A 26,424-nucleotide genomic window follows, 5' to 3' on the forward strand; every position below is an offset into this window, starting at 1 on the left:
TTGCTAGTAACAGCCTAGCTGGCTGTCCAGGCCCTTTCAGCTGGCAACAACAGGAAGCCCTGTTCACATGTAAAGACAACCCATGGTTTAAACAACCCTTAGGTTGTTGTGCACAAGCAGGAGAGAGCAAGTGCACTGCCTCCCACTGCTGCTTTTACTCTGCAACCCACAATCGGCTCCTTCATAGGTTGTTGAGCATGATGTCTGAACCCAGACCAATGGGTTGTTCAGGGGTTAAACAACTCGGTGATCAACCCATGGTTGATGTTGACATTACGCTCAACAACCTACAAAGGAGCTGATCGTGGGATGCTGAGTAAAAGCAGAAGTGGCTGGTGCTTGTCCCCAACAACCCATGGGCTGTTGTTATGTGCGAACAGCCCCAAAGTGGCATGACTGCTGCAGGCTTTCAGCATGAAAGGGCACCAATTGGTAAAAGCAAGGGTTTTCTGCCAGGTTTGGATTTATAGAGCGAAGACAGACTCCTGGTATGTCAGCAGCAATTGGAGTGGAGTGTGTAAAAAATCTGGGAAAAAAAGATGAGAAGGGGCCCCATGAATGACTGTTTCCAAGACAGATTTGTCTTGTGGAAAAATGATGTTGAGTGTAAATATAAGTCTCAAACAAGGACTATGCCTTTCTACAAGCCTACAATCCAAACCCTCACATCAGCTTACTCCTGTTACATGTACAAGTGAAGAGGATTTTTGATAGTTTCAGGCTTCTAAGATCTGTTAATTCCCAGTCCAGCCTCAGCGATAACTTTGGAAGGGACAATGCCATACCACGATAGCGCTATGGATAAAGAGGATAGCAGTGAGCCAACGGCAGCAGAAATGCAGCTGGCAACAGAGGGATGTGCAAGCAAAAGCAGTGTACTTAGCTGCTTGCCCAAGACCTTGCTTCTTACCCCAGGGGAGTGAGTAATTACATGGCTATCCCACCTTGATACACACTGTGTCTTACTCAGTTCTGTTTTTCTTTTTAATCTGCAAAGGCTCTGCAACTTTTCACAAATACAGTTATGCTATGAAGGAGCAGTAACTGTATCCCGTTCTTTTTGGCATGATGCTCAACCTCAGGTCAAAAACAATTTGTAGCAAAATGCAGTGTGAGAGCTTATTCATACCGAGCTGGCTCTGACAGAACACCAATCCATAGTCTAATTTTGCGAGAGATCATTGGGCTCTCTGGCTTCCTTGTCTATGATCAAACCCATGGTTTGCAATTCTGGCTTGGAGGAATCACAATCATTTTACTGGTCTGGATGTAGTGGCCAGCTAATGTTTGCCACAAAAAGGTGGATATCTGAGTATGCAAGGGGAGGAGGGGGCACACAAGTCTAGGCTACACATGCTACAGTAAACCACTGTTTGGCACTACACATGAACCAAGACATTCATTATGTTTCTAGAAAACTAAAACCACCTTAAAAGCATTGATCTGCCTATTTGATTTAAGCCCCCCACCCCTTTAACAGGTGGACATTGTGAGTTAGTGCAGTGGCCAGGTGTTTTACCCATAAATTGATGTCCAACATATTAACACAGCCTAGAGTTTATCACCAAAGTTGAACAGCTGAATTTCAGAAGTTAATTAAGTTCCTTTGGAAGTTTATAAACACAACAAATACCTTTCTTGGTAGTCACATGCCCTATTTCAGTTAAGTACTGAGACAATATGCAAAACAGAAGAGGAAAACAAATACCCAGTTACACACATTTTCCTTTCCCACTTCCCAAATTTATGAACACTTATTCAGAGACCAGTTAGACCAAGGAGTCTCACCAGCACAAGCCCTAATTGCTCAACAGCTCATGCAAAACAAAAAATGTACCTAAAACCTTCAAAAATAAAAGCATCACAACCAATTCTCCCAACAGAGACATCAAAAGACATTCATGATGCAAAGCATTTGTCCTTGAAATTACTGGGCTTTGGAAATGATAGGAAAGCCTGCAAGCGACAACACGAAAGACTCTTTTGATGTTAGTAAGCAGTTCAAAGACTCTATTGGCCATCACAATAACCCTAGATGACTAAGCTTATTTACAGTCAAATAGAATAGTCTTTTGACAGCTTGATCTTTTATCATTTTCATAGTGTCCAGTCTGTCAGGATACTATCTACCACCATTACCTTGCCCTATCCCCAGCACTGTTGCCATAGATTTACTAGTACTTGCAATCTGCCTCATTTTATTCTTTTAATTTATATCCCACCTTTCTGCCAAATTACAGCAGTCAAGGCAGCTAACAATGAACAAATTAAAACAAAATCTTAATTAAATGTAGCATAAAAAGAAATTAAAAATGCAATTAAAAGACAAATAAGCAACACCAGCTAATAAAAAACAAACCCCTTCAGCAGCCGACCAATTTATATGACAAAGACCTCCCTGAATGAAGATGTCTTTGCCTGCCAGCAGGACAATACAGAGGGAGCCAACCTAGCCTTCCTAGGCAGGGATTTCCAGAGCCTCTGAGTGACCACCTCGAAGACCCTCTCTCATGTCCTCACCAAAAGGCATATAAAATCTATGACTGAGGTATTTGGTCTGTCAACTCACAGTGCAACTATGTTTCCTACCAAGCTACAAACATTGTGACATCAAAAATATTAAAACTGATGCTATTTTCTGATCAATATTCAACAAAAAGGGCACCCATCATATTAACCTCACACACAAACCATTTCTGACAGGGTCAAGACCCACCATCTCCATTGTGGTTTGCAACGATCTTGTCAACTGCATCAACATGTTAAGTGCAGTAGCCTTCACTCAGCTGTCCTGCTCATCCTACGTGCAGTGCTGATTCTCTTCCTCTTGAATTCAGTTTCTCAGTTTTGCAACTGCAACATCTGATTTTATTTGTCACTGCCTTGGTGAACACGTCATGCTGATGCCACACTGGAATAAGTTTTGAAATATTAAACTGCAGCTGAACTAAGAAATACAAAGTGCCAGTAATCTGTGACATAGAATGTGGGCCCTAGGACAGTTTCTCAAACTTTTTGAACTCAGCTCTGCCCTTCCCAATTTATTCTGTCTTATTTCCACCTTCCTGAAATCAGCACCAACAATCCGTTCAAAGCACAGCATGCAGAACTCCTTGTCCGTAGTCATATGGAAAGACCTGTGGGTTGGAGCACTAATCCAGCACTACCCACACTGTGTGTTTTGACAGCTTTTGTCAAATGAGGTGGGGAAGCTCTCACCCTCAAAGTCAGTATGTATAAATCAAGGTTCTCTACTAGAGGGCATTCATCCCACCCACATCTTAGCTTGCTGGATGTACAAGGTTCTACCCGCATTAAGATCCTATGCCTCTCAGGAGGATCACCCCACAGTTGGAGAACCATTGCCCAATGCAATAAATGTAGTCAGCAAGCAGGTGATCAGCAGCTACAACAGCTCCCTTTCCTGCAACGATCTACTTCTGCATGCCCAGGATAAACTGATACACCTCCTCACGCCACCCCACCCTGGTCTGCAGTGCATAAAGAACTTTGGGGGAGTTTCATGTCATGGCACTTGGAAGAGCAAGATTTTTATCCCCCAACCCAGTTCTCTGGAACTTGCAAAGAAAGGGTCAGTCTCACTTGGTATCCTAGGGTTTGGAACCATTAAAATCTCTTGCTTTTTCCAAGTATGTCAAAAGTCTGTAATAAACGAAAAGCTGACCCAGCTCCTTCCCTGAATGTGAGCCAGAGGACTCAGGGAAGGGAAAAGGCCAGTCACAACTACAGATACTGGTTAGATTGTATGCCTCTGGGCAGTGATTGTCTTGTTTTTAATTATCCTATGTAAGCTGTTCTAGAAACCTTTCTTGGCTGAAGAGTAGGGCAAACATTATTTAAATAAAAAAAAAAAGTAAGCCGAAAGTAAGAGAATTAATTAAGATGAATTACAAATGAGGAAGAACATCCTCTCCCCATCCCAAACTGTGTTATTAATGACAAGATGATTACGCCTGAAAACATGGAGATGAGCAGGTACTTCATACTAGCTAGGTGTTGCAACTGTTTCATTTTTGGTTAAACTAATAACTGAAGTGTCAATTGCCATGGCACGCAAATCAGCACTACATATTTATGTAAAACCCCAGTTAATTCAAATGATTTGACAACTCTCAAGCAAGTGTTCCATCCCACCTTTGAAGAACAGGCAATCTAAGGGCATTCCCCCCATAAAGTTCCAACAAGCACTTCCTGAAAGTAACTAGAGTACAATGTTGTCCAACCCAGTGTAAATGTAAAGGTATTGTACTCTGTACAATACACACATGTTCATATGAAATACTTCCAGGCATGCAATAATCAATTCCTTCCAAACAAGTGATGAAAGCACTCAGTGGCCATCTTCTCTGTTCAAACTTGACAGGGCTATCAGACACATATCACATTTAATCTTCTAGCAGTTGCAGACTTGAATAACTAATTTTTAAAACTGGCCCAAGCAAGCTTTTAACTGAACCAAAGCATTCTCCATCTACAGTTCTGCTACTCAATGAAACGCCATGTCCACTAAAAATGCAATATGCAAATACTCAAACACACCTATTACCTAGTAGTCAACTTCTCCCACTGTAGCTTAGCTTTTATATGGCTATAAATGTGAAACTAGTGCTCCCTTGCTCTTCAACATGCATTATGTTCTCCAGTTCATTCATAAGGAAACCTACGCTAGAGTGAAAAAGTGAAAGTATATAAGGGTGGGCGGATGTTAATTGAGGAGTAAAGTGTGAACCTCAAGGCAAGTCTGAGTATTTGCCAGAGCCACACTCATATATATAATACTAGTGTAAACTCAGCTGCAGTAACCCAGAACAAATTTTAACTCTCAGGACAATTCTCCACCATTTAGTTGTAGGATCATCACTACCACTGAACTTAAGCTTATTATCCTCTCTCCCATATGGTAACTGGGATAAACTGCTCCATATTCATGATAGTAACACAAGTTCTCTGATGAGACAAGGCCAGTCCCCTAGGCATCTTCTCACCCCTTGGCAAGTTGAAAAGAGAGGGGAGGAAACAGTGCTCTGAGATCTTCTTTATCAGGTTTTCCTTGGCACTTGTAATAATTTTTCTTTCTGAAACAAGATTTCCCACCATACTTACTTGAAGGCAGCCTTTCAAAAAGTTCAAACCTACAAAAGTATTCACTAGACCACCTGCCCATATATTCCCATTGGTCATTTGTTATCTAAGAAGGAAGAAAAAAGACTAAACTTCTGCAAAGCTTCTTCTGTCTAATCACCCCAAAACGTTTCTTAGAATTTAAGGCTATCTGAACAAATAGACAGAAAAATAGTCTGCACCACACGGCAACAAGACGGCACACCTGCCCACTCTTTTAGCGCTAGCACTCTCAATCTAAGTCAAGCAGTGGCCCTGACATGGCATATGCAAGAATGTGAGTAAACAATGCCTTACATATTCTCCAGAACTTGATCCTGAACTTGGTCTTTACAATGCTGTTTGTTTAGATATGCTCTCCAACAAACCCTGGGACTGTCCAGAAACCAGTGTATTTAATCTGAGATCATGTGATGCTTGAATTGCACACTGGTGGACTCCACTCAACTAATTATGTGACTTCTGAAGGCAGTTAGTTGCACCAGAGCTTATTTAGGGGTGTCACAGCAAGGGGGTGAATACTAATGCAATCAGGGCTTTTTAGTTTTTTATTTGTAAATCATTTTGTAAAATACGTAGATTTTTTCCCACTTCGACATTATGGACAACTTTGTGTAGATCAGTGACAAGAAATCCTAATTAAATCCATTTTAATTCCAGGTTATAGCACAACAAGATATGGAGAAGTCAAGGGTGAATACTTATGCAAGGCACTATATATGGGGAGAAAGAGACACTCACTAATGCATTCAAGCTTGAGTAGCCTTAACTTAGGATACACATTGGAATCACTCAATTCCAGAGGGAATACCTTATAATTCTAAGGTGCCACAGGAATGTGTTTCTGCAGACTGGCAAGCACACAATAAATGTGAGAGCCAGTGTGGTGTAGTGGCAAGAGTGTTGGACTAGGAGCTGGGAGATCCGGGTTCTAGTCCCCACTCGGCCATGGAAGCTCACTGGGTGACTTTGGGCCAGTCACAGACTCTCAGCCCAACCCACCTCACAGGGTTGTTGTTGTGAGGATGAAATGGAGAGGAGGATAATGTAAGCCGCCTTGGGTTCCTTGCAAGAGGAAAAAAGGCAGGGTATAAATGCAATAAATAAAATAAAAATAAAAATGTTTTTGTGGGCTAGAGCCCCCTTCATCTGATGCATGAAGTGTTATCTTCAATTAGCAAACATACATGGATTGTGGGGACGGAAATTTTTATAGGCCGTAGTAGCATGTCTGCCCATACTGTTCATAAACTTTTTTCTCCATACCCCAGGTAGGTTTATATCAGCCAAGGAAGGATAACACCTCATGTGTCGCATGCTTTAGTTTGCAAAAGCTCAAATGCCACCATGAAGCGGTCTTTGAGGTGCCACAAGGACCGTTCGCTGTTTGTGTGTGTGACAATACAGGAACAAGACATGGGCCCCTTCTGACCAAAGGAGGCTACTATATGTTCGTTTTCTTATTTCCAGAGAGCAGCTATGACTCTAGTCCACTGGAAGCTTATGTCAAAAATAAATTTGTTACTCTTTAAGGTGCTGCAAGACTCTTGGTTGTTTTGGTTTTCATAGACGACTTCCCTATTTTGAGACACATACAGAGAAATATCTCATGTTCCTGGCCTTTAGTAAAAGCTTAAGAACATCTGATCCAGCATGGCTCTTATGTTCTTATATGAAGAGACATGCTGGATTAGAACCAGGGTCCATCTAGTCCAGCATTCTATTCATACAGCAGCCAACCAGCTGCCCACAAGAAACTCATGAGCAGGGCATGAGCACAACAGCACCCTCCAGCCCCTGTTTCCCAGCAACTGGTGTACAAAGGCATACTGCCTCTGATACGGGAGGTAGCATATAGCCATCAGAACTGGCAGCCACTGATAGCCTTCTCCTCCAGGAATTTGTCCAACCCCCTTTTAAAGCCATCCAAATTGGTGGCCATCATTACATCTTGTGGTAGTGAATTCCATAACTTAACTAAGTGCTGTGTAAAGAACTTCCTTCTATATCTCCTGAATCTCCACCAATCAGTTTCATCAGATGACCCCACTGGGTTCTAGAACCAAGAGGGAGAAAGTCTCCTTATCCACTTTCTCTACACCATGGGCAAAAGGAGAAGGGGACGGCAGAGGATGAGATGGCTAGATAGCATGACCGATGCAATGAATATGAACTTGAGCACACTCCGGGAGAGAGCGCAGGACAGGAAGGCCTGGTGTGCTATGGTCCATGGGGTCACGAAGAGTCGGACACGACTGAACGACTGAACAACAACAAAAATCATGTCCCTGCTTACTGGCTTTTTCCCCCCCGAGGTAAACAATCCCAGCTGTTGTAACCTTCTCTCTTACGGGAGATGCTCCATCCCTTGATCATTTTAGCTGCCCTCTTCCCAGCTCTGCAATATCCTTTTTTAGGTGCGGCGACCAGAACTGCACACAGCATTCCAAGCGTGGCCGCACCATAGATTTGTATAAGAGCAGTACGACGTTGGTAGCTCTGCTCTCAATTCCTTTTCTAATTATGCCTATCATGGCGTTCGCCTTTTTACAGAGGCCGCACACTGGGCTAACATTTTCATCGGGTTCTCCACCACAACCCCAAGATCTCCGTCTTGGTCGGTCACCGCTCGTCCAGATCCCACCGGGACACACTTGAGCTGGGATCTTTTGCCCAACGCGCTTCCCTCCCGAAGCAGGTCCATCCGGAAGGAGGGAGAAGGCGGGGAAAGGGGCAAGCTCCTCCCCCTCAACGGCGGCTGCGCCAGGCCGGACGTCACACTTGACTTCCGGTTCCCTGCCCCGCCCCTCTCCGCGAAGCTGCCCGCGGCCCAGCGGAGTTTCCTCCGGTCACCGCCGCCGTCCCCTCACCGCCCCTCTCCCCCGATGCCACCCCAGCGCGGCACAGGGCCGTCTTCCACGGAAGGGCAGAGTTCTCACCCCGCCCCCCGATACACCTCGGCCGTGTCAACTCCCAAGGGGGCCTCGTTACCTCAGCCCCGAACAGGCCGCGCCTCGGCCGCTGTCCTCCTCAGGCTCCCCAACGAAATGGAACGAAGACGTGACTGAAGAGCGCACAAAATGGCGCCTGGCGAGGGGGAGGGGGGAAAACTACCCCCGTCTCCTCAAGGCCAGGAAACGCATGCGCGCTGGGACGCGGGCGCCTTCCTTCGCCAGCGCTGCAGGGCTCCTGCTGGCGCCGCCCCCCGCCTTTCCGTTTCCATGAGACAGGCCTAGCTAGCTAGCCAACCCGCTCTCGCCACTCCCCTCTCCTTTTTACCCCCCTCTCCTTCCCCACCCCCCGGCCAGGCTTCCTCCAATCGCCGCGCGCGGCACTCCACATCCGGAAGCCCTTTCGTCCGTTTCCTTCCCAATCGGAGGAGGAGGAGAAGGGACTGGTGGAAACTTTGACTTCACTCCCTTTTTAAGCCCTGGCGTCCAACGAGGGGGCTTTGCCGTCCTACGGCTCCGACCAATGAAAAGTCTCCTTTCTCTCTTACCCAAAACAAAAAAAAGGAAGAGAGACGCGGGGGGGGGAGGGAGAAGTGCCCGCCCAATCGCCTCCCGGAAGATGCCCTTCCGCAGTCCAATGAAAGGCGGGAGACGCGCGCAGCGCCCAATAAAGGAGGGGCAGGCCCCCCCTTGGGCGTCACGGGCCGGGAGGGGGCCGCGCGCGGGCGGGAGCGCGAGCGGGCGGGGAGGAGCCAATGGGAGGCCGCGCCGCGCAGCTCCTGCTCAACAGCTTGTTATTGGGGGGCTGAGCCGCGCGGGGCGAAAGAGGCTCCGGCCGCGCGCCCGCCCGTCAGGCAGGCAGGCAGTGCCGCGGAGCCCGAGCTGTCGCGGGGTGGGGAGCAAGCGGCGAAGGCGGAGCGAAGCGGAACATCCCCGCCGCCGCCGCTGTCGTCGTCGTCGTCCTTCGCCGCCTGTTCCTGCTGGAGCGCGGAGGGCGCCTTCGGCCGGGGGCGCCCGCTCGCCCGCCCGCACCCGGGGAGGGCAGCCGCCGGATCGCGCTGGGCTGTGAGTTCGCGGCGGCGCTTGCGGAGGGGCTGGGGAGCGGCGGAGGGGGCCGGGCCGGGGAGGAGGCGGGCGGGCGGGCGGGCTCCGTCCTCGCTTCGGCGATCCGTTCTCGAGGACGAGGATGGATCCCTCCGCCTCCTCCCCAGCCCGGAAGGGGCGGCTGACGAGGCCGGCGGCGGGAGGGGGCCCTCTTCCCTCAGGGAGCCGCGCGGAGGCGGCCGGCGCTCCCGTGCTTGCTGGGGGGAGAGCCGGGCAGCCTCCCCGCCTTCCGCACCGACGGCGGGGGACGGGGCGGGACTCCTCCGCGCCCCCGGCCCGCCACATCTGAGTAGGGCAGCCTCCCCCAGCCAGATGTGCTGGGCTGCCGTACCCCCCGAGGGGCGTGTGGGAGTTGCAGTCCAGCCCCTCGGGGGGCAGCCGGTTGGCGGGCGCTGGAGCGGGGCCTCCCTCCGCTGCGGGGCGGCTTTCCCCCCCGGTCCTCCTCGCCTTCCTCTGAGGGGTCTGCTGCCCCCCGCCCGCGCGCGGGCCCCCCCTTCCCTTCCCTTCCCTTCGCTTCGCGCTCTGTCATCGCAGTGCCGGGCAGGGGCTGTGCGTCCGTCGGCTGGGCAGCTGTGTGGCTTGGGGGCGGGGGCGTGCCCCGGCCGAGAGGAAGAGGGGGGCGTGCGTTGGGGAGGGGGCTTGTCCGTGAAGGCCAAGCTGCTGCTGTGGCCCGGGAGGGAGACGGGTTTGTTTCGGGGCGGATGGCGCGCAGGCTGAGGTGAGAATAAAACCGGGCCGCGGGGGCGGGGGAGTTAGGGGTTTCTGAAATGTCACGTGGATTTTTGCTGGTGGAAGGGCAAAGGAGAGTTTCGGCGGATGAGGAAGTGGTTTCAAAGAGAAGGGGGCTCATTTAGGAAAGTAGACCTTGGGTGGCAGCTGTGAGTTGTACGCGGGAGGGTGGGCTGAGATGCCTACCGTCAAGGGGGGTGCAAGCCTTTTTAAGGAGGCAAATTACTCTGGGGTGTTGAGTAGAAGAGAGATTTCTGCTGACTGCCACAGGCTTGTGCGCACTGAGTGCATGCTTTTCACTAAACCTGCATAGGAGCAGGTAGGAAGTGGTCAATGGAGGGTGCATCTGCAGGAGACTGGTCTGTCAGTCTCCGCTTTAGGGGACAGCTTCTCTACCCAGAGGTAATGTCCCGTTTCCAGATTCACCAAAGTGGAGAGGGGTTGAAGATCCTGGCTGTAGGTTTACTCGTGTTCTTGGATCAGCCTCTCCTCCCTCCCTTTCTCCTTGAACGTGCCTCTTCTGCATGCATGTGTGGAGTCTTCTTCTTTTTTCTCCCTTGACAGGTTGTAAAGAAAGAGGGAGCTGTGGCAGTGGTTGGAACTGAGGGGATGCAGAGATGAACAAGAGGGAACTGGAGAAGTTGGTGGCTTCAGCAGCTTCTTAACCGGAACTCCAAAAGACCCACTTAATCCACTCTAGCACTTCCCTCTCACCTTTCTAATGCATGTTAGGCCTGAGTGGGTGTTGTAGAGATGCAGAGGGTGCGTGTTGTGTACACACTAGGTTGAAGGGTGCGTTTAATCGATCAGAGAATTTGTAGGTGAATTCTGTTCCCTGGAACTCTGTCACCTTTCTTATAAGCATGTGGATGATTTTGACAATGTTCTCTTTTTCTCCTTGCCTTTTAGATTTTTTTCTTCAACTTTGGTATAGAAAAAGCTTTTGAGCTGGAATCCCTCAAATAACCTCAAAGATGAAGGTAAATCTCGATGTTTCTTGAGAGTGGGTGAAGAATATCTTTCTTGATTCTCTAGCTTGTTGAGGATTCTATATTGTTGTACTTCATATATTTTAAGAAAAATAAGTACATCATCCTACTGAAGGCGTATTTGTTGAAATATGGTCCACCTGCCATTTTGCCAATAAGCTTGTCAGTAGCTGAGTTGCACCACATGCCTGTGAACTCGGGGAGCAAGTTAATAATCTTATTGCACAGAAGTACAGTAACACAGGCAAGTGCCTTTTACCAGGTCAGACTGTTTATCCATCTAGCCTGGCTGTGGCAGTCTAGCTCTGCCTGTGGTCTTAGGCAAAGGTCTTTCCTATTACCTGCTAATTGATGTTAGGAATTGATCCTGGGACATTCTGCATGCAAAGTGTGTGCTCGGCCATTAGTCCCTCCCCTATAAATAGTTGTGAAGGTCTGCACGTGTTGAAGAAAATGTCCTGTTTTCTTTTTGCTTGAACTGCACTTGACTGAAGACAACTGGAATGTAGCAGAACATTGAGTTTTGTTTTCTGGGTTTTTCCTTCTAATGTATTCCTTTCTGTTTTCCTGTTTGAAAGTTTGCAAAGTACAATTTTTGCCCTGCAAAGAAGTTACAGGTTTTGCAGATCAAAAAAATAGCAATTCAGAACTTTTTTTGTCTCTGTAAACAATTTGGTAATAGAAATAGATAGAAAAAATATCTGCAGTGTGAAATGCTTCTCAGTACATATTGTTGTCTTGATGTATAGTTGCTTTTGTGTTGCAGTATGATGCATTTTAGTAGTTATAGTAGGAAAAGAAAATGACTATGAATAGTATTGCCAGGATATATGGAAAATGCACACGAACATTTTATATTTGTGCATTTACTGGGAAATTATTTTTCCAATGGTCTGAAATTTTTCAGGCTTTTTCCTCTGGTTCTTTCTTTCACAAGAACTGATAAGAAATCAGAGACCATCCCTTCAGTGGTAGAAGTGCTAATGTATTTCTTAAATAGTGTTTGAAATTTCTACTCTGAAGGGCAATTCAGTAAACATTTTTTCTGCTGTGGTTGTGCGGGAGAGATGTGAAATTACATCCATTCCCACTCTTTCACTGAATTGTAAGATTGTTCATCGGTTCTTCAGATGTCACTTACCCACATTTTTGGAGACAGATGTGGAGTTGATAACATCATTCAATGCCACCAGTTCATTGAACAGAAGTTGACATAATTATTAGTAAATTCCAAGTGAAAATAGAGTGCTGTGCACTTAGGGGGAAATCAGATTAGGTCCTTCCTGGTTCTACTGATAAAGACAGTTCCATCAGTGGAAGGGGAGATTCCCCTTGCACCCTACACCCTCAAAATCTGCTCTGGAGGGTCGAGGGACACCCTGGAGCAGTTTTTGGACAGGTGTGGGGAGAGGAAAGTAGGAGAAAGCCCCATCGTGTGATTAGAAGTCTGCTTGCACTACGTTGGGTTCGCACATGTTATGCGTGCTGATCTGTTACTATCACTCAAAGTATATTATATTTTAATGGTCCTGTTAGCACATAATGACAACCCATTGGTTAAACCATGGGCTGTCAGAGGTGAGCAGGAGAGAGTGCCTGAAGTGCACCCGCCAATTCTAATTTAACCAGCAACCTACAACTGGCTCCTTTATGGGTTGTTAAACATGATGTCTGAACCCAGACTAATGATGTGTCTAGGGGTTAAACAACCCAGCAAGTATTTGTAGAAGATGATGATACCCAATTGTTACAGATTAGTAACAGTTAACCCAGCAGTTAACCCAACAACAAACCATAGGTTAAGCGCTGGGTTGTTTAGCTCCTAAACAAAACATCAGTCTGCATTCAGACATCATGCTCAGCAACCTACAAGGAGCCAATTGTGGGTTGTGGAATAACAGCAGAAGTGCAGGGCACTCTTTAGGCAGCATGCGTACTCTCCCCCACTTGTGCACAACAACCCATGGGTTGTCCTTACCTGCGAATCAGGTCAGTGACTTGCATCCTGACTGAAGGGCCAGCACTGCAATCCAGTGCACACTTATCCTGGAACAAGCCCCATTGAATATACTGGGACTTAACTGAGTAAATACACTGTTAAAATACTGTTGTGCTGACACCACATTCCAGTGATGTATCACAAGTCATGGCAAAATTGACCACTGTGTACTGGTATCCAAATGCTTGTTTTGAGGACATAAATAGCCAGCTTTTGGAAAAAGAGGAAGCTTTAAAAAGGAAAAAATAGTGTTCTTCAGTTATTACATATCAACTGAATCCCCCCCCCCCCCCGGATTGTTTATGAAAAATTTGTGTTCCTTTAAAAAGGAGTAGGGCTGCTGGTACCTCTGAGAAACCACTCGTTGCTAGTAATGGTTAAAGTGCATTGGCTAAAGTATTCTGTCAAATCTTGTTTTTAATAATCTGTAGCAATTGGGTTCACATCATCTTCTACAAAGTCTTGACAGCACAAAATCAAATTTTACAGACATGTAAAGTACCTGCTTTGAGAAGCAGTGTCTTAACTGCTTCTCAAATATTGGTCATAGTAGGTTGGAGCCCAAATAGGTGAAAAATGGCATAATAAAGATGAGGTTCATTGTAGTTGCTACTTAAGTTTAAAGAAAACTGTCTTCCCTTTTTCGGTAGCAGGATTTTGTGTGAACATGCTTCTCTAGTATCTGGGTGTTTTGTGAGTGGCCAGTTGAAGTCTATTGGTTTAAATCTTGGAGACTTTTAAGCTTTTGATGCTCACTTTGTTGTTGCATTATGATCAACCTAAGTTGGACCAATAGATCTGAAACCTGAGAAGTATATTTGAGTGCTTCTATTAATTGAGCCGTATTCTTACTGGTTTTTCTTCAGGCAGCAGATGAGCCTGCCTACTTGACAGTGGGAACTGATGTCAGTGCCAAGTACCGGGGTGCCTTCTGCGAGGCAAAAATTAAGACAGTAAAAAGACTGGTGAAAGTTAAGGTGAGATGAAACATGAATGGCAGTATATTAAAGGTCATTAGGGGATGTAGGAAGCTTCCTTGTACTGGTTCAGGCCATTGGTTCACATAGCCCAGTATTGTGTGCTATGGCTGGCAAAGGCTTTCTGTGGTTTTGGGTCTTTCACATCGCCTCCTCTGTCAGTTCCCATTAACTGGACATACCAGGGTCTGAACCTGGACCTTTTGCATGTAAAATACATTTGCTGCTGCCAGGCTGTTATCTATCCTAAAGGAGGCACTGTATGGAAATAAAATGTTTGCCAAAATACAAGGTTGTTCTATTAACCTGCGGTACTAGGAGAGCACAAATATGTGTTTGATACTTTGGTTCTCTCCTTCCTAGTCTAATAAATTGTGTGTGCGCCTGGGGGGTCAGGGGGATGGGGACGATGACTTGTATTTCCCCATAGCAGCTGCCTTTGCCTGCCTCATACTTTGAGTCAATCTTGGCTGAAAAGACAAATGCTGCGTAATTAATAATAATTAGGTCTTATAACAGAATAGGGTTTTTTGTAAATGCTGAAGCTGAAATGAATAATGAAAGCCCATTGTAGGCCCCACCTGTATCATGTCTCAAATTCGGCTTAAAAATACATTCATTTCTGAAGATCTCCAATAGGTTATTTTCTAGCAATAAAGTGTGCAGGTCTGCAATTGCTCGATCATTAATAGAGCTCTCTAATTGGTGTAATCTGCTCTATTGTCAAACAGACAGACCTAATGGCCCAGTTACTGGTGTAGCAAGAATTGTGATTTGCTCAGTCATTGATCATAGGAAAGTGTATCTCTGATGGATCCCTCTTAATAGCCCAGTTGTAGGTAAAGCCATAATAATGTTGGTGTCTTGTTTCATAATTAACAGTCTTGTGGTACCATTAAAACTAACAGATTTAGGCTGCAATCCTTTGCCCACTTTCCTGGGAGTAAGCACATTGAATTCAACTTTTGAGTAGACATGTATAGGATTGCACTGTTACTGTGCCATAAACATCTGTGGGCTGGAGTTCAATTGGTTAGATATGAGTTTAGAAGTACTGCTGCTTTGTATGCAAAAACTTGATTTATGCAGTATTGTGGGTGCTTCTTAATTGCTAGCTCATTTACTGGGTTGGCATTATGCAGCCAGACAAATGCCACACATTCAGTTGATAGCCTGAAATTGCTTAAGTTCCTTGTAAATTCTTCCCATGTTGGATTGTCGTTTTGTATTGTACTTTTAACATATGCAGACCTACACCTTTGAATGCCCTTCCTTGGAAGGAAGTGCTAATCCAGATGCTAGCATACATAGGAATGGACCCAGACATGCCTGTCTGTGAACAGGAGGCCTATATCCGGGGGGGAGGAGCCGAACTTCACTGATTGCCCCTGTGGCACCTCTTACACTGTTCCTGAGCATCCCCTGATCCTCGAGCACCTTTTGGGGGGCTGCAGGGAGAGTTGGTGAAAATCATCTCTCTCTCCTCTCCCCCCCCCCCCCCGCCCTTACTCCAGTGGGATTGTTCTGTGAGCAGAGTTCTGTTGATGGGTAGTCTGGGTCTCAGCCATTATCAGCCATTATATATTATCACTCTGCAAATAAAATTGTTTGAAATCTCTCAAAACCTTTAGGTGATCTTAAAGCAAGATAATTCAACACAGTTAGTGCAAGATGACCAAGTGAAAGGACCTTTAAGGGTATGTATACAGCATGTTTTCTTCAAATAAATTTGTAAATTCAAACACTTCTTTTCATTTGATGGCCTGATTCAAACTGAGCTGAATAAATTCACATTTGTCTTCTGTTCTCAGTTACATGCATAGTTTTTCACTGAAGGGTTGCATGGAAGAGAATATTTAAACATAGATTACTCAACTGAGAAAATTATCCACAAAAAGAAAAATGTAGTAGAAATTGGGATACTAGGATTCAATTCAGTGCAGTATATACATTTATGTAACCATTTTTTTTCACATATCTAACTTGATACAAAGTTTCAGTTCAAAAGTGTGGCCTTTGATGGAATAGTCCTCAATCGTGGTTCTGTGATAGCATATACCTACTATTCAGCTGACAATAAAACACACATAGGGCCCAATTCAGAGGAAGTCTTTGCACTTAAATCCCATTGAAATTTGTTTGGGCTGTATTGTTTTTTAAAAAAAATCCTTACTACAAATTATATGTCATGTCTGCTGCAAGAAGAGTTGAAGTGTGCCATGAAAAAGTAAGCCATTATGTTGTATGTATACACTGCTCTGTTTTGAGTGGGAAGGCCCCATACAGCATTTATTTCCCCGCTGCTCTCCTTGCCGGTATATGATCAGTGACACCAAGGGAGAGAGTAAGTAGGCACAACCTGTGCTACAGTTCATAAATGTGGGAGAACCTCAGACACATCTCTGTTGCCGAGAATCCTGCAGCTGTGACTGACTGGGCAGAGGGGAGGCCAGGACATTGGAAGGCCATATTAATGGTGCTGTCCTACCATTGGAAGGGGGACACTGGCCCATTGTTCCAGAAGCAAATGGAATGATACATGTGTAAGTGCGCCTCACATTTTATCTGATTGAATTGAATGTCCTCATTAAAAATCTGTTCCCCAGATGTTGAAAGTTTTGAACACACTTAAGCACTAAGTGGTTTAAATAAGGGCATTTATCTGTAAGAGTACATAAAGTGTTGCCTTCAACATTCATTTATAGGCTGGTGCAATTGTTGAAACCAAGATGCCTGATGGATCTTTTCAAGAAGCCACCATCAGTAAACTGACAGATGCCAGCTGGTATACTGTAGGTAAGTAATTATCTTGCTTTACTTCCAGTACCAAAGTGAGTTTCATTGCTATCAACGTGCATTTCAGTTCTATTCCAGACATCTTATGTTCCCTGTGCAATTCTCCTATCTTGCTTTTACTTTCCACAAAAATATGGTGTGTATGTGTAAAGAAAATAGCTAAATTGTCACAGTGGTTTAGAATTGTGAAGGGGAACTCGGAAGCAGCTGAAATATCTACTTTAAGGCTACTGTTAAATAGGTCAGAAGAACATTCTTTCTCCTGGGGGCTTCTTCTCAGAACATACCAGCTGAAGTCAATAAACTGATGAGTAAGCATGGCATGTCAATGTACTGGTAACCCTGTGGTCCCTTGGGACAAAAAACAAGTGAGATGGTACTTCCACTGGATCCAAACATTTAGTGGGTCTTTTGGCACTGAGGAGTAATGCATCAGTTGTGTCTATTAGCTTGTTGAGTTAAACCATGATACATGATCAGTGGATGGACTATACGTCAGATTCCAGCTGGTGGTCCAGCTGCGATGATTGAATGCACAGTCTTGTTAAAAGCATCTTCCTGAATGTACAAAACTAGCATGTCTGCAAGAAGGATTCTGGCATAATATTCTACCTGACGTGCAAGTTTTGTATGTGGGAAGTGTTTTATAAGAGTGGGAGGAGTCAGTTGTTGGATTCCCTAGCCTGCAGTCTGAAAAAAGACAGTTGAGTTACAGATGCATCATGTCAATTTGCTATGTTAAGAACATAAGAGCAGTGCTGTAACAGACTGAAGGACTATCTAGTCCACCGTTCTGTTCACGTAGTGGCTGACCAGCTGCCCATGGAAAGCCCACAAGTAGGACACGAGCACAATAGCATCCTCCTGCTCATGTTCCCCAGAAGCTGACATGCATAGTGCCCCTAATAATAGAGGTAATATATAGGTATCATGACTAGTAGCCCTTCATAGCCTTATCCCCCATAAATTTGTCTAATCCTCTTTTAAAGCAATCCAAATTGGTGGCCATTGCTAAATCATGTGTTAGCAAACTCCATAGTTTAATTCTAATATTTATGTGAGAGGGAGCAAAACTTCTTCCTTTTCACCATCTCCACTCGATGCGTAATTGTATACACCTCTATCATGCCCCCCCTCACTTTTTTCTTAGCCAAAATGCCTGGAATGTTGTAACCCTTCTTCATAGGGGAGTTGCTCCAGCCCAGCTTTGTGTTATTGCACATGCAAGTCTAGAAAGGTTTGATTTTAATTACTTACCTAGATTTCATGTTGGCCAGCTTCATACATCTGTTTCATTAGTGTCATAATTAATGTGCCTTTCATATTATTGGAGGTGCTTTTGAACATAAGTCAAGAGAAGGGGTGGATTTCATCATGTATTCTGTCGAGTATTGCTATAGCCCAGGCCTATACCTTTGTAAACCACCCAGAGAGCTTCGGCTACAGGGCGATATATAGAAAATGTAATAAATATAAACAACCACTTAACTTATCATAGATAGGTAAGAATTACTTCCAGGCAGAGAGGCTTCTTTTCCTTTGCAGGCCGCAAAAGGTCAGCATAGGTATGTGTGGGCAGACAGGCTAATAACTTGCGCAGCTCTACTTGCAAGGCTTCTGGAAGGGGTGAAAGGCCAAGATAGAGGACTTTGTTCAGACTTCTACGTTAAACTGCCATAAGCTTAGGGACAGAGTAGAAGATGGCTTCAAACAAAACTTCACATAACAACAAAAATATTGGAACTAGTCATTCTCTTGTCGGTTCTGAACATCATGGCTGAGTTTTCAGAATGTGCGTAATTGGTTTGTTGCGTGTGTGCAGCTATTATGTCTTTGGCCTGATAATGATGGCCCAGAAGTTGAGAGATTCTTTCAGAAATGCTAAAACCGTATTGATACCAGTTGGCAGCAAAGTTGTATGGGGGCCAACATCTTATTGGTATCGGAAGCCTTCTCTGCCTCTTCTTATGCTATGTGGAGGTGTAGCTCATTGGTAGAACACATGCTTTGCATGCAGAAGATCCCAGGTCCAATTCCTGGAATTTCTAGTAAAATGGGTTTCTGCCCAAGGCTCTTGGAGAGCTGCTGCTATTTAGCAAGAGAGTAGTGAGTAGCTCCCAGCCTTGGGTCCCCAGCAAGAGAGGAAGGAGCAGCTCCCAAACTTGGGTCCCCAGATGTTGTTGGACTACATCTCTCATCACCAGCTAGCAAGGCCAAGGTTGGGGATGATAGGAGTTGTTGGACTACAACTTCTGGGGACCCAAGTTTGGGAGCCACTGGGCTCAATGGATCAATGGTTTGTCTCAGAATTAGACAGCTTAAGGTGCAATCCTCTGCATGTTTAGACAGAAAAATGTCCTGCAACTCCCAGCATTCCCCAGCCAGCTGTTATGGAACTTCCTTCTGTCTAAATATGCGTAGGGTTGCACCCTTAATGTGTTCATATGTAGCCTCTGCCACCTGAGAATCAGTGATCTCAATGCCTTTTTAGAATGGCAAATAAAACCTACAAAGGAAGAGTAGTTTAAAGGCTTTCAACTGGCTTTTTGAATTAAAGAATGCTGTGGTGTTTTTAATGAATAGGGTTTATAAGTTCAGAATGCCCTACAGGTTGCTGACAGATAATTGCATGGATCTGGAACAATTTTTATCCCACTTAAACAATGGCTGTATTTGTAAGTTGGCTCTTTCAAGAGGTTTCCTAAGTACTTTGCAAACTTAATACTTGAGTAAATATTGATCTTTGGAAGAATGACTTAAAAATGTTCTAAGACTTTTATGCAAGTGTCAAGGACACAACTGTAGCAATAATCAAATTCAACTTCCAGCATTGCATTAAGAAGTAAGAATTAAAATTGGCATATGGCTGGGAATTTGTTTTGGTAAACTTTGTAGTAACTTAACTTTATGGAACTTGAAGCATTACCCTGAAGTGTTTGGCTTTTGTTTTCCTTGTGTATGAGCTCTAGGAAAAGGCTTCTGAACTTTGCCCTGCTGTTGCTTCCATGTTGTAAGATATGCTCTTGAAACATTTGACAGGGATATGCATTAAAATATCACATGCCTCTGGGAATTTATTTATTTATTAGATTTATTAATTGCCCATCTGGCTGGTCACCCAAATAGCTGGAGTGTCTACATTTTAAGCAGACCCTGGCACTACTTAGTTCAGAATATGAACCTTCTGGTTTGGATAATTTCCCCTTGGCCCTTCAGTCCAGTCCATTTTCAGTAGACCAAGTAGCTTCTTGCAAGTACCAGGTTTTTGCTTTTTTTTGCTTTTGCATAATTTCTACTTAATGGTTAATCTCTGTTCTTCAGATAGATGCCTAGACTAGTCCTAATCTGGTATATGCGACTAGACTAGTCCTAATCTGGTTATATGCATGAATAGGGATGCAGCCATATGCTATAACGAATAATTATCTTCACCTGAACAAGGCATTTGGTTTATAATGAAATGCTAGCTTGTTTTTATTGTAGTCTGAACAGAAGAGCAGAAAATGCCCTCAAGTTCATTAAGGAAAGAATAAGGAAAGTATCATCTGCTGGATCAAAAGGCTTCAGTGCATGGGAAAAGCCCTTCTGTGAGGGGAAGGTTAATTTAGGATCCAAGCCAGTATATCTTTGCTTTTGGCAAATTAATCCTAACAGTATTGGCGTTGACTCAGATGAGCACAGCAAGATCCATGGGACTTCAAATTTCTGTTTTAGCAGCAGTCCAGCCTTCACATTGCAAGAGATGCTGACATTTGAATCTTTCTCTTGAGCTTGAGTAAAATTTACATAAATAGAATAGAAGTCACTGCCACAAGATGGTCATTAGCTTATTTGTCTCTTTTAAAGACAAATTCGTGGAGGGTTGGTCTATCAACAGCCGCTAGCCATGATAGCTGAATGGAGCCTCAATATGCCTCCGAATTCTAGATGCTGGGGATGAACAGGGAATGGCCCATCTTCATGCCATGTTTCTGAGCTCCCAAAGGCATTTAGCCAGCTCCTGTTGGAAACAGAAGAAGGATAGTAAGGGAAGCACTTCTTGTGCAGCTCTGTGGAGTTGCACCTGAAGGCTGTAATCCTATGAATATTTACTGGAGAGCGGGTTAGCTGAATTTAGAAGGACTTAATGCTGCGTAAACATGCTCAGAACTGGCCTGCCTGGCTACAGTCCTAAGTGTAGCTACTGCAAGGTAAACTGAGTTGAAATCAGTGAGAACTGTCCAGCATACCTTAAGTAAGACAAAATGTATTTTGTCAGTAAGAAGGGTGTCTGTCTAAAGTCCATCACTTTTTAAAAAATAAGAAACCTGGGTTGTGCCACTTGTTTATGTAGGCAAGATATAAGCAAGTGCTGTCATGGCAAGGACACTAGGCTAAGAAGATTATTTACAAGTTCAGTATGCAAAGGCAAAAAGTAATGGGTCAACCAGGCTGCTGGTGGTCAGTCTTACCTGAGGTGAAAGGTAGGCAGGACAAAAGAAGAGGGAATAAAACCCATATGGACTTTCCAAGTATATATGCATAGGATTCAGGCTGAAAGACACTGAGCTGTGACCCAGGAAGTCCCTGGTTCAAATCTCACCTCAGCCATGAACTCGTCCGGTGCCACTCTTAACCTTCAACCCCTTTGTCTGCAGTATGGGGTAATATTTCAAGATTCTGCTGTACTTCGCCCTGAAAAGCATACCCATGCCCCCAAGTACAAGAGACGGTATGGGTAGAGTATTGCACAAATAGCAAGGGGGGGGGAGCCATGTTCAGATCCCCACTTGACCATACATTCAGTGGGTGATCTTGGGCCAGTTACAGTCTTGTGGGCTCCCCTACCTCACAGCATAAAATGGGCTTGGGGGAGTCGCCCTCAGCTTCTTGGAGGAAGGGCAGATAGAAATGTTAATAATATCAACATAATGTCCTTTTTGCTATCTCCAAACCTAAACACTGGAAAGAAATGGACCAGTGATGTTTAGTAAGAAGACCTGTTTAATTTCCCCTTTTCTAGTTCATCATTCTTTATTGTACTTAATTTTGTTTATTTCTGTAAACAAAATGCATTCAAAAATAAATGCGGCCAGTACTGAGCTTCCTTTCAGGTATATATGTGCTTTGGGCATTCTAAAGCTGTGATATAAAATCAAAGTATTAGCAATATCTTTGACTCAAGGATATTTATTGCTGGGAAAATATGTCTAAGTTCTGTTGGCTGCAACATTAACAGTTCTAAGATAGCAAAATAGTGACACTGCTTTGTCAGCTATTCTTCTAGGAATCCTTAATTTAATGGCTCCTTGACAATTTACACTTTAAGAAATGCATTGAAAAGGTCATGCTCAGGGAGGCTTTAATTTGAAGTAGGCTGCATGTGAAGTAGATTAAAAAGAAAGGAGATTTAAAACAGCAAGGGATACTTAGCTGGGGAAAAAGAGTGGGAGGTGATACGATGGAAGTGTGGTTTTAAAAAAGGATTCAGGAGCCAGATGCTTGTCCTTCCTCCTTACAATACCCATAAGAGTGGTGGGAGCAGAATATCTAATCTGAGGAAATACACTATTTCTGTGATATATTTCTAAATAAGTTGCTGTTCCACAATCTTGCTCTGTTCAATACCTTAGTATAACTTCCTTTTAAAAAGAAGTGTGGATTTGATACCTATTGGAAAGCATTGTTTTCCTCTACTGCAGCGTATTTAAGTAGGGGGACTGGATGCTGTGTAACTGTGATGGGTTTATTATGCCCTATAGTTTTTCACTGTGGCTAGCAAGAAAAGGATGGCTATGTGGAAGGAATTACACATATGACACTCATTTATATGATCTGTGCCTTTCCCCAAGGCATAATACTTGACCTGGAGTCCAAACATGCAACCTGTCCTCACTGTCAAAGGGATGGGTACATCATGGGAGCAGGCCCTACATGTTGTGTTCTGTGTCTGTGGCATGGAACGCAGTCTCTCGCCCACAAACTGTATGTACTGGGCATGTGTGAACTGTCCAAGTAACAAATCACCTTTTCTGTGTGTGGCTGACTTTGAAAATAGCAGTGTTTATACATCCATACAAGTGTTCTTAATTTAGCAAATGTGTATGTTTCTACTCTACTGCATAACCAAAATCAATAAACTTTATATAACAAAAACATTCCATTTCATTAAGTTATGTGTTCAGAGATGAAGGGGGCAATCCTATGGCCCCTAGACAGTGGCCATAGGATTCTTTGGAGTCCCTTCTCCAAGGTCAGAGGCAGAACTCCACCCTCGGAAGGGGGAGTTGGAGATCCAACCCCCACTTCCCGGCCCCTCAGAGCCAGCGTGGAAAGAACTGCACTGGCTGGCCTCCGAGGTCAGAAAAGTGGCCTTGGAGAGGGGGAAAGAGGATGTTTCAGTGAGTGGGGAGGAGACTGGAGAGACCAGAATATGAGCTGCCCTAAGGCCTCTCCAGCCTCCTTCCCTTCCCCTGTGAAGTGCCCCAGGCAGATAAGCAAAAAAGCCAATCTGACAAAAAATGCAGGGCGGGAGGACAGGGAGGTTAAGATCTCCTCTGCTGCTCCTCCTGCCCTGCAAAGGATGATTGTAAGCCTCTGGGTTCGGGGGCTTCCGATCACTGAGGACACAATAGGATTGCACCTTATGAAGTGTTACAAACCCATATTATTTCTTTACTGTCCTAAATTGAGACAAGGGGACAAGCTTTCAGATTAAATAAAAGCCATTATATGAATAAGTGTTGGCTCAATGAGATATTGCTTCTGGATATCTTTTGGCTCCTTGTCTCATAGCACCCAAAGGCAGAAAAAACAGTTGCTTGCCACTATTTACAAAATGTTATCCTGAAAAGTTGGTATATCTCCAAGATTTCAAAGTCCTCTATAGATTTCAGAAAGCAGTCTTCATCTTGCAGAGTTGATCATGCCTACATGCTTGTGCATGGGGCCACGGTGGCTTAGTGGTTAAGACGCTGAACTGCAGACCAGAAGTTTGGCAGGACAGCAGTTCGAGACCCGAGTGCTGCGTGACGGAGTGAGCTCCCGTCTTCAGTCCCAGCTTCTGCCAACCTAGCAGTTCGAAAGCAAGAAATTGCAAGTAGATAAATAGGTACCGCTTTGGCGGGAAAGGTAAGAGCGTTCCGTGCGCCTCGGTGTTCAGTCATGCTGGCCACATGACCACGGAAGCGTCTTCGGACAGTGCTGGCTCTTCGGCTTAGAAATGGAGATGAGCACCACCCCCTAGAGTCGGACACGACTGGTTGGGGACACCTTTACCTTTTTACATGCTTGTGCACATTGATATCAGTGGGCTTTAGTACACCCAACTCTGCTTAGAATGGGGCTGTTATGCTGTAGCAGCAGGTGGGATTTGTTGCGGGGGGGGGGGGCACCTGAGAGAGGATTGCTACAAGATGAGCCCCTGTCAACCTCCTCCCAGCTTTTGAAGTAAGCAAGAGGCTCGCCTGACAGCTTTGTTGTAGTCTTTTTGGAGCCAGGAGAAGAACTTTTTATTTTGCAAGGTGAGCTGTTTGTTTTTAAAAACAATGTTAATGTGATTTTAGATCTTCATACTGCTGCTGGCTTTTATATGGGTTCTTCCTCTGGTTTTATTCTGTTTTAAACTTATGGTTTTTAAAATGGTATTTTACTATGTTCTATGTTGTGGTTTTAAATTTGTTTTGTAAACTGCCCAGAGCACTTCAGCTAATGGGTGGTATAGAAATGTAGTTAATTACTTAATTTGATAATAGATGGGGAAAAGGCTATTTACCTAGCAGTGCACAGTTAGCTCATAGTCAAGATTAGAACTTCAGTGTATAAACTGGCCTTGAGAGCCAAATGTAGACTGTAGTTCCTGGAGGGTTTGATCAAAGCAGATTTAATGCGTTGTTTGGCTTATCTTTCATTTTACTAATCTCTCTGATTTGGAAGACTTCAGTGTACATAGGCTTGAACATCAACGACGCTAACCTACAGCTGTATACATCCTCATTTGTCAAAAATGGAGGCCTCCCTTAATTAAATTGAAGGGATCGTGCAGTTTTAAGATCTATGATGCATTTCCTCTATCCCAGGCAGAAGATTCCCAGGTGTCTGCTGCTCAAGAGATATGTTCCGTTTTTGTTTAACCTTTAAGCCAATTGCCTGGGCTGCTACATCTGAGAAAGTAGAAGTGCTTTCTGTTATTTCTTTCCCAATTCTGAATAAGTGAACCAAGAGTAGGTGGTTATCCAAATGTTAGAAGGAAACACTAAGAAAGCAGGGGGCTCAATCTTTTAATTACTTTCTACCTTTGTTGCTTTTACTTTGGATATTGTAGGAGTCTTTAGGACTTGCAGTTCCCACTTTCCCCTCCTTGGCAGCTGCTTCTGGAAGTTGCAGATGAACTGTGGCAGATCTGTTCATGTCTCTGGCCTTCTGCTAAACAGAAATTTCTGTGCTTGGAAGGAGGTGGCTGTATTTTTAGTACAAGATCTGGGAGATATATTTTACCTTTTGGTTAGAGCCACAATTTCCAGGGGATGTCGAAGGGAGGATGACTCCTGAACTTCAGATGAAGAAAAATGTTTTGACAGTCAGTTTCCTATGTACCCCATCTGCAATTATGTCAGTGTGGCTCTCTGCCCAGCTCAAGATAAATATTCAGTTAGTATTTTGTCTTGAAGGGCTGTGTATATATTTAAATCCTTTCCTGAGAAGGAGATTCCCCAAGCTTATTTCCTAGTTTATTCCTGGGCTTCCATTCTTAACAGAAATACATTGAATCTTCATATGCGCACTTATGTTTATCAATGTCCTAAGCTTTTTAAAAACCTTTGCTCAGTGGTGGGAAAGTAGGAGATGGCATAGGTGTACAATGACTTTCGAATCCATATGCCAGAATGTTTTGGCAGTCTTAGTGGCTCTAACTCTCTTGAAATGTAACTCTCCTGAGGAATTCTGCTTACTTGATGAATTTGCACTCTCTATTTAGTTGTCTCTTACAAATAAGAGCCAGTGTGGTGTAGTGGTTAAGAGTGTTAGACTGGGACATGGGAGACTTGGGTTCTAATCACCGCTTAGCCATAAAGCTCACTGGGTGACTTTGGGCCAGTCAGTGACTCTCAACCTAACCTACCTCATAGGGTTGTTGTGAGGAAAAATGGAGAGGAGGAGAACAATCATATATACTACCTTGGGCTTCTTGGAGGAAAGGCAGGATATAAATGTAACAAATAAATCAAATTCCTTTTAATATAATTTTGTCTGGCTTTTTGTTTAGTTTTCGATGATGGTGATGAGAGGACGTTGAGAAGGACGTCGTTGTGTTTGAAGGGAGAGAGGCACTTTGCAGAAAGTGAGGTAGGACTGTTAACTCTAAAACTAGAAAACAGCTTTTAAAACTTTTTTGGGGGGGAAATTAGCAAACTGTCTTTTTACTTCCTCTCCTAGACACTTGACCAACTGCCACTCACAAACCCAGAGCACTTTGGAACACCAGTGATTGGGAAGAAATCCAACCGAGGAAGAAGATCCTCTCTTCCTGTGTGAGTGTTCTGTGATGCCATATTTTGCTAACAGTCTTAGTGGACTTTTCTCAAACTTAAGGACCTTACTCCTTCTCCTGCATTGGTGAGCCAGGCAGGTTTTGTCCTTCAGTGGCGAAACTGGAGTAAGTGTGTCTCCCCTGTAAGGAGCAAAACGGCTGCAGAAATGTACTTGTTTTTTTCCCCATTTAAGATTGTTGCTGTAAATATTTGTTTCATGGTAATGGT

General features: G+C 44.4%; 2 protein-coding genes across 8 annotated transcripts in view; one reads left to right on the forward strand and one right to left on the reverse strand.

The window, feature by feature from the left end:
* KTN1 (kinectin 1) overlaps positions 1-8,193 on the reverse strand; it is a 200,980-nt gene extending 192,787 nt beyond the window's left edge. For all 6 annotated transcript variants that reach the window (XM_084835619.1, XM_084835628.1, XM_084835608.1 and 3 more), the window contains exon 1: positions 8,134-8,193. The gene's annotated coding sequence lies outside the window, so the exon portion shown is untranslated. The remainder of the gene's footprint in view (positions 1-8,133) is intronic.
* Positions 8,194-8,826: 633 nt separating this feature from the next.
* Positions 8,827-26,424, forward strand: part of ARID4A (AT-rich interaction domain 4A) — a 77,571-nt gene continuing 59,973 nt past the window's right edge. For both annotated transcript variants that reach the window (XR_014787976.1, XM_084835691.1), the window contains exons 1-7: positions 8,827-9,158; positions 10,836-10,906; positions 13,781-13,891; positions 15,523-15,588; positions 16,597-16,687; positions 25,932-26,011; positions 26,102-26,196. Coding sequence is in view for 1 of the 2 variants with exons in the window: in XM_084835691.1 (XP_084691817.1) it covers positions 10,901-10,906; positions 13,781-13,891; positions 15,523-15,588; positions 16,597-16,687; positions 25,932-26,011; positions 26,102-26,196 (449 nt within the window). In the remaining variant the exon portion in view is untranslated. The remainder of the gene's footprint in view (positions 9,159-10,835; positions 10,907-13,780; positions 13,892-15,522; positions 15,589-16,596; positions 16,688-25,931; positions 26,012-26,101; positions 26,197-26,424) is intronic.

This window comes from Heloderma suspectum, chromosome 1, assembly GCF_057233095.1.
Source record: "Heloderma suspectum isolate Gila_16-S chromosome 1, 16-S_ref, whole genome shotgun sequence".
Classification (NCBI taxonomy): domain Eukaryota; kingdom Metazoa; phylum Chordata; class Lepidosauria; order Squamata; family Helodermatidae; genus Heloderma; species Heloderma suspectum.